At 39.5% G+C, this 13,803-nt stretch overlaps 1 protein-coding gene across 1 annotated transcript; it reads right to left on the bottom strand.

Annotated features, from left to right (window-relative positions):
* Positions 1-10,991: 10,991 nt before the first annotated feature.
* Positions 10,992-11,393, bottom strand: LOC146882516 (uncharacterized). Its single transcript, XM_085667437.1, has one exon. The coding sequence runs from the start codon at positions 11,391-11,393 to the stop codon at positions 10,992-10,994; it is 402 nt and encodes a 133-aa protein (XP_085523563.1).
* Positions 11,394-13,803: the final 2,410 nt, after the last annotated feature.

A 13,803-nucleotide genomic window follows, 5' to 3' on the forward strand; every position in this document is an offset into this window, starting at 1 on the left:
CCTATAACTAGTACTTCTTTATCAAGAGTTGTTGTTCCACATGTTGTAGAAACTCACAACAATCAAGAAGAACAATAAATTAATGATCCCAAGGTTAATAATGAACCGATAATAGAACAACCACAAGAAATAGTATTAAGAAGATCTCACAGAGATAGAAAGTCTGCTATTTCGAATGACTATGTGGTTTATCTACAAGAGTCAGAAAATGGCTTAAGTATTGATAATGATCCAATTTCTTTTTCAGAAGCCATTAATGGTGATAATTCTGATAAATGGTTAGATGCCATGAAAGATGAGCTTAAATCAATGGCACATAATGACGTATGGGACCTTGTGGAATTGCCAGAAGGATGCAAGAGAGTTGGGTGTAAATGGGTCTTTAAGACTAAGCGTGACTCTCAAGGCAATATTGAACGTTACAAGGCCCTTCTTGTTGCCAAAGGTTTTACTCAGAAGGATGGCATTGACTATAAGGAAACATTTTCGCCTGTTTCTAAGAAAGATTCTTTTAGAATTATCATGGCATTAGTAGCTCATTATGATCTTGAGTTGCATCAAATGGATGTTAAAACTGCTTTTCTGAATGGGGATTTAGAAGAGGATGTCTATATAGACTAACCGGTGGGGTTCGCTGAAGAAGGAAAGGAGCACATGGTGTGTAAACTTAAGAGATCAATATATGGACTTAAACAAGCTTCTCGGCAATGGTATCTTAAGTTCAATGATACTATTGTGTCCTTTGGATTTAAGGAAAACACCGTTGATCGGTGTATATATCTGAAGGTCAGTGGGAGTAAGTTTATATTTCTGATTCTGTATGTTGATGATATCTTGCTTGCGACTAATGATCTTGGTCTATTAAGTGAGACTAAGAGGTTTTTCTCTAATAACTTTGAAATGAAAGATATGGGTGAGGCATACTATGTGATAGGAATAGAAATATTCCGTGATAGATCACAAGGATTGTTAGGTTTGTCTTAGAATGCATATATTAATAAAGTTTTACAGAGATTCAGAATGGATAAATGTTCAGCATCTCCTGTTCCAATGCAGAAAGGAGACAAGTTTAATCTCATGCAATGTCCAAAGAAAGTTTTAAGATACCTACAAGGAACAAAGAATCACATGTTTACTTATAGAAAATCTGACCACCTTAAGGTGATAGGTTATACAGACTTTGCCGGCTGTGTGGATACAAGAAAGTCTACATTTGGTTATGTGTATCTTTTAGCTGGAGGAGCGATTTCATGGAAAAGTGCGAAGCAGTCTGTCATTGCTGCATCCACCATGGAAGCTGAATTTGTGGCATGCTTTGAGGCCACAATTCAGGCTAATTGGTTGCGAAACTTTATTTCAGGACTTGGAGTAGTTGACAGTATTTCCAAGCCGCTAAAAATTTATTGTGATAATTCCGCAGTAGTCTTCTTTTCTAAAAACGACAAGTATTCTAAAGGTGCTAAACATATGGAGTTGAAATACTTTGTCGTTCAAGAAGAAGTTCAGAAACGTAAAGTGTCAATAGAACATATTAGCACAAATCTTATGATTGTTGACCCTTTAACAAAAGGGTTACTGCCCAAATTGTATGTTGGTCATGTAAAAAATATGGGCATTATGTCTACTAGTGAATGTTGAATGTTAATGTTTTGAATGTTTATGTGACATTCTGAGCTCCCTAATGTATAAATTTCTGAAATCTGTGTTTTCTTCATGTTTATGCATGCAAATTATGATGAAGAAAACAAATTATGTTATGTTATTGCTTTGTAAAATGACATTATGTTTGAACCCATTATGGACTTCTCATTTTTAAGGTCATATTAAGGAGAAAGGGATGATATAGTAGTACATGGAAGGGATCATGTCGAACAAATGATGTGTGACCGCCATGACTCTTATTATTTCTGTATCTTTAATTATGAATAATGATGAACCAATTTATGCAAGGTCTTTTATTGCGCATTATGTTTATGTATTAAATCACATAATGTTATGACATCATATGAGTCAAGTGGGAGAATGTTAGAATTAATTGACGAATTAATTCTATTAGTGACTCATTTGAAATATTATGATGGGCCCAATTGTGATTTAATAAAATATAAAGACTTACTGGTTATTATTATGGGAAGTGATAATAAAATAAAATAAAGATAAAGATAAAATAAAAACCAACTTGACGGATGTTGGTTTATAAAAGGAATTGGGGTTCTGTCTCTGGCCATAAGGTTCTTTTCACAGTAACCCATCAAGAACGTGTGAGAAGAGAAAGAAAGGCAAAGAGATAGATTGGGAAACGGTGATTGAAGAGCACACAAGATTACAAATTTGAAGAACGCATATTCATAGGATCTTCCATGGATCAAGGTTAGTGCTCTATTATGTTTTATCGAGTGAGAATCGTAACTCTTAAAGATCCTTAATTAGTTTTACAAAATCTACCTTTGAATTGAGTATTGTTATGCTGCTAAATTTGTGCCATACTACTCATCTTAGGTCACCAAGGCTAGAACAAAACACCCTTTCTAGGTTTTCTCTAGCCACCCTTCTTTAAGAGTTAGACCAACCTTTCTTGAGAGCACTCAAACACAACTATAGTCTCATCCCTTGCTTGAGTCATATAGCTTGGAGGAGGAGCCATCACCTCATCACATCAAAACCACCATATGCGCACCATATTTCCACCACCATCAAGCTTTTGTAAACCACCACCCATTTGAGAGTCTCCCTTTGGCTTGAGTCATATAGCTTGGAGGAACATATACAATCTTTAGGTAATCAAATCTTAGGTTTTTTTAATTTTTTTTTTGCCTTTGTGTTTTCTTAACCTTGTCTTATTATGTGCATCTTGGAATGGTCCCAATCAACCTTCTTTACACACAAAACAGTTCTAGCATTAAACATCTACGATTTGAAAAATTAAAATGCATCTAGCTTATTGTTTAATATTCAGTCATCATATGTTCATTGTCTTTTCAAATCAATCCATATTGTCTGGAATCATGTATAGTCCTTTTTATGTCATTTTCTTAATTTAGCTTTTGAAAAATTTAAAAAATATATGTCCATTTTCAAAACGTCACCATATATGTTCCTTTGAGTGCTTTCTCATTGTTAGATCATTATCAAGTTCATAGTGTAAGACCCACTAAATTTAAATAATTAAATAATAATAATTTAATAAATGCGGGTAGGGGAAATCTTTATGGCAATTAATGTTAACCTTTATGACATGGAGAAGTATAAGTTCAAATGGTTGAGAGTACTTGATTGTGTGAAAGGACTTGGGTTCAAGTCCTATGTATCCCATTTGTATGTTATTTAATTTTTATTCTTTTCTTATGATATGTTTAGGAGTGGTAAGAAAGTATAAAATTCTAGATTTATAAAGGTTATCACAAAACAGAAATTGGTTGAATTGGTTGTGCAATTGCTTTGTGATTGAATAGTCATGGGTTCAAACCTTGGTAGAGCCAAATTAAGTTCTTTTTGCTAATGTTACTTTTGGCATGAATGTGAAAGGGCATAGGAACCCTACCTGGCCAAAGGAGCAACCAAGGGAGGGGCTGGAAAATAGTCCATAATGTATCTTGAATAACCATTAACACAACCATAATGACATTTTTCGTTTTTGGTTCAATTATGGATAATTAAGGAAATTGAGAGTGAGTGAGAAAGGAGAAATAAGGTGAAAAATAAAGGGCATTATGAGGGAACAGTCTAAAGTGTTTTGGAGAGCATAAGTATCACAATTAGAGAGGTGGAGGGCTGTTGCGGAAGCAAGCCATTGTTGGTCAAAGGAAAGCTCTAGAATTATCAATCTTAAAGCGTGAAATCCAGGTTAGGGGAGTTCTTAATGTGCATTTTAACTCTGATGTTGTATGAATATGTATTCTGGATTGTGCTTGACGTGTATAACTTTTCCATTCCCAGAATTTCTCGGGTTTCTGGATTTTTCCAGAAACCGCCTGGTGGCACATGAACTGCCGCCAAGCGGTACATGTGTTTGCACCCAGTTTTTTGGGTTTTCAGATGATCCGCCTGGCGGCTAAAAGTTACCCGCCAGACGATGTATTCGCTGCTATCATTTTTCTTGGTTTGGTTGGTTTGTTAGTGGTGATATGGTGTTTAAATTGGGTTTCTGTTGGAAGTATACTATTGTCGTGATGAATCATTACTTACAATTACTATTCGGTGGAAATTGCATGAATTCTTGAATGAATTGGGGAATTAGGGTTCCTGTTGGGGTTGGTGATAAGTAAGCATGAGTTTTGTCAATGATTGATACGCTAGTTCTAGAGAAAATATGTTTATATGAACAAATCATGAACCTGTATAAGGTGTGCGTGTTAAAAATTATGCCACTGGTAAGTTGAATACTGTGTTTGGGGCGTCTAGGGGGTCACGAAGGGTGCAGAAGAAATCTGTCAAAGCCTAGATTGCTAAGCACTGCCTAGCGGAGCCTGGACTGCCGCTAGGCAACATCTCAGTGCAGTAGGATAATTGGAGTCTCATTGGTGATGTGTAATATTGGGTGTTTTTACCTGATAAATTAATGCGAATAAGATTTAAAAAAATTAAGCTGGTAGATGACTGTCGCATAATAGGGACTAAAAAAGATTAAAATAAGTGAAAGTTGTGAAGTGTGATATGGGGTAGTGGCTGCCTTTGAATATTTGGTTGCATGTGATAAACTATAATTCAGAATGTATGCTAATTTGGTAAGAGTGATTGATTTTGTGTGATATGGTATGGATGGTGCAATTTCCCCTGAGACATGGTCTTTGTGGTTGTGGTTTGTTATTAAAGTACATGTGTAACATTGACCAAATTGTGGTGGCATGAGTTTATATAAATATTAAACTGTATGATCATAAGAATGGAAGTATGTTGAGTGCATGTGGCATGTTTAAAGTGGTAAATGAAGGAGAGTATGTATGCATGATAATAATTGATTTGATGGCATGCCTAAATGGGTGCGTTGTAATCTAGTTATAGATTTATGATCGGAAAACCATAATGATGCTATAATTTTGTGTGTTGTATGATTGAGGCTCTTTGGGATCTATTTAAAGTGCCAAAAACTAGTAGGATTACGCTACTGGTATAGCGCCTGGTGGCACGAAGTGAGCCGCCAGGCGGTAGGGTCTCAAAACAGTGGCAGTGGCCAATTTCTACGTGTGGCGCTCGGCGGCAAGATTGGGCCCGCCAGGCGGTGACGAAGCGATAGGGCTTCTGTAAGGTGCTTGGCTCCTGGCGGCGTGAGATACAAGCCCGACGGTCTAGACCAGATTCTGCCTAGCGGCGTGAGAGGTGCGCTAGGCGGTTTTGGTGCAGAGTTGATGCACGAGGAAGGATTTCTACGCAGCTTTAGGTGATGTTCACGATGCAATGCTTTGGTTAGGGGCCCAGTTACGAGTGTATCTTGTATTGGGGTAACACGTGGCCATTATAGGTTGTAGCCTGGTGGCTTAGGAAGTTCAGTGGAGTGTGCGAGATCGTGGCTCGTACGACGAGGTTTCAGATGATTTCCCTCTTCAGTACATCTGATAGAGTTGTGGTAGTCTGGAAACAACTACGAGCTTATGTTCGTTTTGGGAAACTTCACTTGGTATCGCGATGAGAGGCCTTGGCAAAGTTATTTCCACATGTGGACTATCAGGTGGTGGCCTGTAGTCAGAGGGGCGAGTAGACACTCGTGCAGCAAAGGTCGATCATTGATCTCACACAAAAGGCATAGAAATAATAGACGTCTAAATTAAGGGTTGAAGGCTGAGGGACTGAGAAAAAGGGAAAATGATCACATGTGTTGGAGTTTTGATATTAAATTTTAATTTAGTTATGTTATGTTTATTTGTGTTATTTGGGCTCACCCTATTTGTGTGTTGTCGCAACCGGAATCGCGACGGGGAGGCGAACCGAAAAAAGAAAACGGGTTTTAAAAAGAGATTGGGAGTCGCCACCACAGTTATTTTTTGGAAACCTATGGAAAACCATAAAAATAAAGCAAGTTTGCGAAAAACCATATTTTGGATTCGGGAGTCGGTTACGCGTAGGGAAGGTGTTAGCACCCTACCGCGCCCGCCCAAGGGCGATATCTTTAGTTAAAAATGCAAAGTTGATGTGGTTTTCAAAATATTAATTTTCCTCGAAAATAATAAGACAAAAATATTAAAAAGAAACAAAAATCTATTTTTTTAATTTTTTGGGTCCGGCAAGGATTGACCTTGGTCCTACGTATTCTCATTAAAAATGAGAAATCAGGGTTACGTAGTTCTTTAAAAAGATATTTGAAAAAAAACAATTGAGAAAAAGATTTGACTTTTTTAGAGGTAAACCTGACAAGGACTGGCCTTGCTCCTACGTATCTCACGGTGGAGAATCAAGGATCACGTAGTTCTATAAAAGATATTTGTGGGAAAATGTTGATGTTTTTGTATTTTTGAAATTTTATATTTTTAGGTATTTTTGAATTAATTGAAAATATGTGTCACACGACGCGAGCGGTCGGACGGACACTAAAAGAAAGAGAAAACTATTTTTCGATATTTTCAAATTACTTAGAAGAAAGTGTCACACGACGCGAGCGGTCGGACAAACACAATAAAAATGAAAGAGAACCTTTTTTATTTTTCTATATTTTAATTTTTATGATTTTCAAATATGTTTGTTTTCCTTTTTAAAAAAAAAATAAATTTATAGAAGGATGAAATTATTTAAGAAGAATAAAAGTGGGAAACAAAAAAGTAAGGGTGCACGAGTAATGTGGGGTGCACAAAGCAAATACAACAAAAAGCCCAAAAACAATAGACAAAGGCATGGGGTGCAGGAGTATCACATGTGGGAGGTGCATGAAGTAACAGGTGGGGTGCGTGCAGTAAATAAAGGGGTGTGCTAAGGAAACAAAAAATGGAGGTGCATGAATTAAAAATGGGGGTGTACGAAAAGAAAGGAGGAGGGTGTGGTTGAGGTAAAAGAGGGGGTGCGCGTGGTAAAAGAGTCCAAGGCCTGCTGTCCCTTTTTATTTTCAGAAAAACCTTAACAGAAGCCAAAGTTTCTTCCCCTCACCATGGCATCTCTTCTTCTCGACACCACCAACACAGTCCCAGGCCTGGACGCGCGTCCGCCTTAGCCGCCACCAACGACCTCCGTCGGAGGCTTCACCAGCAACGCTGTCACCCTTCACTCCCCTCTCTCGCGAAATGCTCCTGCACCGACGTCTCCTCCACTTCCCGGGAAATATAAAACGAGACACGGCAGCCACATCGTCGCCGCCACTTGCCTTCACCGGCAACACCTGGAGCCGACGGCATTGCTCCTTTTCCTTCTCGCGCGAGCCACCGCTATTGGGTTCGCCACTGAGCGCGACCACACTCCTCTGCTCGAACTCCGACGACACAACGTCTATGGCTGCCACCGTGAACGCCGCTGCTACCGCGACGAGACGTGCCAGCGATGATGCCAAGCTTCCCGATGTTCGACTATACCCTTCCGCAACCATCACGCGGCCATACTCCTCCGTTCACGCGACCACAAGCGACCATACTCCCGTTCAGAGCTTCGAATCGCCGACGGCCACACTCCTCCGTTCACGCGACCACATTTCTCTTCTCTTAATCTTCTGCTTCTGATTTGTATTGGGTTGTTATGTTGTATTTGAGTGCGTGACAGTGATGATGATGAATGTGATTCTGGTTTGTTGCTTGTGTCGAAATGGTGATGTGATGTTGAGATGGTGGCTCTACAAAAGGGGTATGCTGTGGGAGTGGGAATGTTGCGATGGTGAAAGTGAAAGTGTGCGAAGGGTCTCAAGTGGTGCCAAACTAGGATGAAGACTTGTGGGATAAAACTTGATCTATGTGTGCGTGCGTGCTCAGTTTGGTATCTGTTTTTTTTTTATTTTGGTTTTTTATGTAGGTGAATGTGAAAATGACGATGGAAGAGTCTTGTGTTTGTAGTGCAGTATAAGAGTCCAAAATTGAATATGCTGTTTGGTGATGAAGGTTCATTAATGGCGGACGGGTTTATGATGAGGGTGATGATGGGAGAGTTTGTGTTGATGACTGTGCGAATACTGCTTTTGGGTCTATGTTTTATTTTCAGGTGTGACATGAAGATGATGGTGAAGTGTGTTTGGGTTCTGGTTTGACAATTTCTTGCAACTAGAAGGTGATGAGGGAAAGATGATGGTGGCGAGAGAGATTGAGGGTGAGGTTATTTTCCAGCACTCATTCGGGCAACAGTAACACCCAAACAAGAACATATCTTAACAATGGCAAAAAAAAAAATGTGCTCTGTTCTTTACTGTACCCAGGTGCGATGGGAATAAACAAAATGAATAACAGACATCAATATCAAATCACGTTAATATAAGCTCTAATTCATACACCCATGAACATCAACACCAACACCAAGTCACGGTAACATAAGCTAAGGAGGAGTTAAGAACACTTACGGTGAAAATAAAACTTAATGCGCTAACAGTTTGCTTCCGTTCAAATTTGACTCCTTCTCTCCCTCACTGATTTCTAGTGCCCAAACCCCTCTCTGTAGTAATCCCAAAAAAATACCCCTCCTCTCATGAATCTTCCCCTTTTTATTATGTAAGCCTTTGCACCTTCCAATTTCGAAATTTGGGACAAGGCTGAGAGCAGATGTTGCTTCCTGCTCCTTCAGCCATCATGACCATGCTACAGGCCCTTCCCAATTCAAAATCATGATAGCATAGCATGCATGGGTCTGACAGCAAGAGACCTTAAGTTACCTCTTTCTTTCCCCTTTTTCCTTTTCTTTTTTTATTACTCTTTTTTTTTTTGTTTTAGTTTTGTTGTTTTGTTGTTTTTTTTTATTAAACTAGAATGAGAGACGTAAAACAAAAATGGAGCTGTAATAATATAAAGGAAAATAATGTAATAATCAAAATAATAAGCCCAAATAAACAAATAAATAAATAAAACAAAACTAAAATAAAATAAAATAAATAGATAATTATTTTTCCTCAAACTAAAACATATTTTTTCTTTTCTTTCTTAATTATTTACTTATTTATTCTTCTCAATTGAACTTTAATTAATTAATTAATTTTTTTATTTTATCATTGTTACCCGGACGAAATTGGGTGCTGACAGCTGCCCCTCTTTACTTAGATTTTACTTGATAGTATGAAATTTTAACTTTCATAGGTTATCAAAGTAAAAGATGAGTAAAGATAAAAACACTAATTTCGTTTGGGCTTCAAAGGAAAAGAGGAAAAAACAAATCAAGCATATACAATGACCAATTCAAAGAAAAGGGTCGTGATCCAAAGAAGAAAACAAACTCGACTATTCTGAAGGAGAGGATCCTGTTGTGACAAAGAAATCAATGACCATTCCATCGGAGAGGGCCTTTATGTGAAGAAGGAAATAAATGACCATTCCATCGGAGAAGGCCTTGATGTAAACAAGAAAATCAATGACCATTCCATCGGAGAGGGCCTTGATGTAAACAAAGAAAATCAATGACCATTCCATCGGAGAAGGCCTTGATGTAAACAAAGCAAATCAATGACCATTCCATCGGAGAGGGCCTTGATGTAAACAAGAAAATCAATGACCATTCCATCGGAGAGGACCTTGATGTAAAGAAAGAAAATCAATGACCATTCCATCGGAGAGGGCCTTGATGTGACATAAGAAAATCAATGACCATTCCATCGGAGAGGGCCTTGATGTAAACATAGGGATGGCAAAATGGGCCCGGCCCGATGGGCCGGCCCGCCAGCCCGGCTGAAAAGGTATGGGCCAGGCCACGAATTTCAGCCCGCCAGCCCATGACAGCCCGGCCCGTCAAGCCCGCTGGCCCGTCGGGCCAGCCCGCGGGCCAAAACGGGCCAGCCCGGCCCGTAAGACAAAAACAGGTGGAGGACACTGCACACATTCATGGAAATTACGAACACACATACCCACAATTCGTTTTTCTTCTTTTCTTAATTTTTTCCTATTCCTTTGCCACCCTTTTTGTTATTCCCCGTGTAAACATCAAATCAAACCCATTTTTGTTATTCCTATTCCTTTGCCACCCATTCCTACTGCGCGCACCCCCCACCCCACCACCAAACCACAACGCGACTCTTCTTCTCACCTTTGCGCCACACACACGTCATTTACATTTTGTTTTAATCATTTCAATTTGTTTGGACTTTGTGATGATGGACTATTGTTGTATTAATGCATATGCAGTATGTTAATGTAAGCATATTTGCATGTAGTCAACTAAATTTGAAATGAAAGGATTTAAAATTTGATTTTGGGCCACAAAATGAACATATCAGGAAAAGGATGGCGGGCCGGCCCGCCGGCCCGCCACCCCACGGGCCGGACCCAAAAAAACAACCCATTTTGCCTTGTCGAGCCAGCCCGGCCCGGCCCATTTAAAACGGGCCAAAAACGGGCCGGGCCAAAACGGGCCGGGCTGGCCCGTTTTGACACCCCTATGTAAACATAAGAAAATCAATGACCATTCCATCGGAGAGGGCCTTGATGTAAACATAAGAAAACTAAGGGGAGAATGTCTATATATGAAAGGAGAACCCGAAGCTTGATTTTGATGTGTCAATAAACACTGCTTGAATGCTTAGCCGGCAAGATTCAATCTTTAGGCAAATGATGTAATGCAGTGAGGATGCATAAATGCATGGATGCATGGATAAAATTCACATGAAGCTTTATTTTTTTTTTGCTTTTTTATTTACTAATTTTTTTCCACGACACCCTCCAAAAAAGAGTCTGCTCTTAGTGAATGTACCCGTGATGCCTCGTTAGTATGCACATACTTTTATTCCCTTCTTTTTTGTTCATTATTCTCTTTACGAACTCAGCGTGACATTCATTGCTTTAAATTTATGGAGAGAACTAAATGGTGTTTATTGAATGAAAAACAAAGCAGAATACAACAAAATTTGGAGACAATGTCAATATCCCTTAGTAGCACTTCCTATCAAGGAATCATCATGTATAAAATTTTTTGACCGCATCAGAATTGATCGGTAACGCTAACTCCTCTCCATCCATTCTTGTGAGAATTAGTGCCCCACCAGAAAATGCTTTCTTCACCACATACGGGACTTCATAATTTGGAGTCCACTTGCCCCTATGATCCTTTTGTATAGGTAAGATCTTTTTCAAGACTAGCTCGCCTTCATGGAACTCTCTAGGGCGCACCCTCTTGTCGAACGCCTTTTTCATCCTTCTTTGGTATAACTGTCCATGACACACTGCTGCTAGCCTTTTTTCCTCAATGAGATTAAGCTGGTCAAATCGGGCCTGAACCCATTCTGCATCTTCTAACTGGGTCTCCATTAACACTCGTAGGGATGAGATTTCTACTTCGAAGGGTAATACTGCCTCCATTCCTTACACCAGAGAAAAAGGTGTTGCCCTAGTTGATGAACGTACCGAGGTGCGATACCCGTGCAAAGCAAAGGGAAGCATCTCATGCCAGTCTTTATATGTGACCACCATTTTCTGTACAATTTTCTTGATATTCTTATTAGCAGCCTCGACTGTCCCATTCATCTTTGAACGATAAGGAGAAGAATTATGATGTTGAATTTTAAATCCTTCACACAATTCGGCCATCATTTGATTGTTCAGATTGGTGGCATTATCAGTGATTATCTTGCTAGGCAAGCCGTACCTATAAATTAACTCTCTTTTTATGAATTTAGTCACACTAGCGTAGGAAGCAACTTCCACCCATTTAGTGAAATAATCAATTGCAACTGAATGAAGCAATGTCCGTTTGAGGCTTTTGGCTCTATAGCTCTGATGACATCTATCCCCCACATTGAAAATGGCCATGGGGCAGACATTAAGTATAAAGTAGTGGGTGCAGTATTGATATTATCTGCATACTTCTGACATTTCTCGCACTTTCTCACGTGCGTGCAACAATCATTCTCCATAGTCAACCAAAAGTAACCAGCCCTCAAGATCTTTCTAGCCATCGAGTGTCCATTCATGTGTGTGCCGAAAGTTCCTTCATGAACTTCCTCCAATATTGACTCAGCCTCTTTTGCATCCACGCATCGAAGGAGAACCATATCATGATTTCTCTTGTACAACACATCCCCACTAAGGATAAAATTTGCTGCCAACCTTCTTAGTGCTTTTATCATTCTCAGATGCTTCTTCAGGGTATTCTTTGGTTTTTATATAGCGTTTAATATCAAGATACCACGGCTTACCGTCTAACTCTTCTTCGATGAAATGGCAATATGCTGGCCCTTCATGGCTCTTCATTTGGATCATCGGCATTACCCCATCCTGATTAATCTTGAACATCGATGATAAAGTAGCTAAGGCATCTGTCAATTGGTTATCCTCTCGCGGAATATGATGGAATTCAATAAAATCAAAATACTCCACCAATTCCATGATATAAGTTTTGTAGGGAATCAACTTCTGATCCCTAGTTTCCCATTCTCCCCTTAGTTGATGGATAACCAACGCTGAATCTCCATATACATTCAAAAATTTCGCCTTTGACTCAATTGGGGCTTGGATGCCCATAGCACATGCTTCATATTCAGCGATATTGTTTGTGCAATTAAAACACAACCTTGCTGTCATTGGAATGTATTGGTTTTCTGGAGATATTAGTATTGCCCATATACCATGTCCCATGACGTTAGAAGCCCCGTCGAATAATAACGTCCATTTCTTTATGTTCTCATCTTCTTGGTCATCTTCAAACAAGGCCATGATGTCCTTATCAGGAAATTCGGGTTGCATCGACTGGTAATCGTTAACGGGTTGTTCGGCCAGATATTCAGCCAAAGCACTACCCTTGATGGACTTCTGAGTGACATACACAATGTCGTATTCTGACAATAGCATTTGCCACCGGGTTATCCTTCTAGTGAGAGCGGGCTTTTCAGAAATATACTTGATAGGGTCAGTCTTGGATATCAACCAGGTAGAATGACTCAACATGTATTGTCTTAGACGATGGGCAGCCCATGCCAATGCACAACAAGTTCGCTCTAAAAACAAGTATCGCTGTTCACATTCCGTGAACTTCTTGCTCAGGTAGTATATGGCATGCTCTCTTTTTCCAGTTGCGTCATGTTGACCCAACACACAACCCATTGACTCATCGAGTACCGTCAAATACATAATGAGTGGCTTCCCCGGTTCGGGTGGGCGTAACATAGGAGTATCTTGTAGATATTGTTTAATTTTGTCAAAAGCAGCCTGACAATCTTCATTCCACTTAACAACCTGATTTTTACGCAATAGCTTGAATATTCGTTCACAAGTGGCGGTCAATTGGGAGATGAACCTAGCAATGTAGTTCAGTCTGCCCAAGAAACCCTGCACTTCCTTTTCTGTACTAGGAGCAGACATTTCGATTATCGCACGCATCTTGTCGGAATCGACCTCTATCCCCTTTTGACTGACAATAAAACCCAAAAACTTTCCCGATTTCACACCGAATGTGCATTTAGTCGGGTTCAGTTTAACTTTAAATTTCCTCAATCTCTCAAACAATTTCCTTAGGTTGAGGATGTGTTCTTCTTCTGACTCAGACTTGGCGATCATGTCATCTACATAAACCTCGATTTCTTTGTGGATCATATCATGAAAAAGCGCCACCATGGCCTTTTGATAGGTTGCCCCAACATTCTTAAGCCCAAAAGACATCACCTTATAGCAAAATGTTCCCCACAATGTGATAAACGTAGTCTTTTCCATATCTTCCGGTGCCATCTTAATCTGATTATATCCTGAGAAGCCATCCATAAACGAAAATAGTGAG

This window comes from Vigna unguiculata, chromosome 10 (genome assembly GCF_037176805.1).
Source record: "Vigna unguiculata cultivar grain cowpea cultivar isolate G323 ecotype 2 chromosome 10, ASM3717680v1, whole genome shotgun sequence".
NCBI lineage: Eukaryota > Viridiplantae > Streptophyta > Magnoliopsida > Fabales > Fabaceae > Vigna > Vigna unguiculata.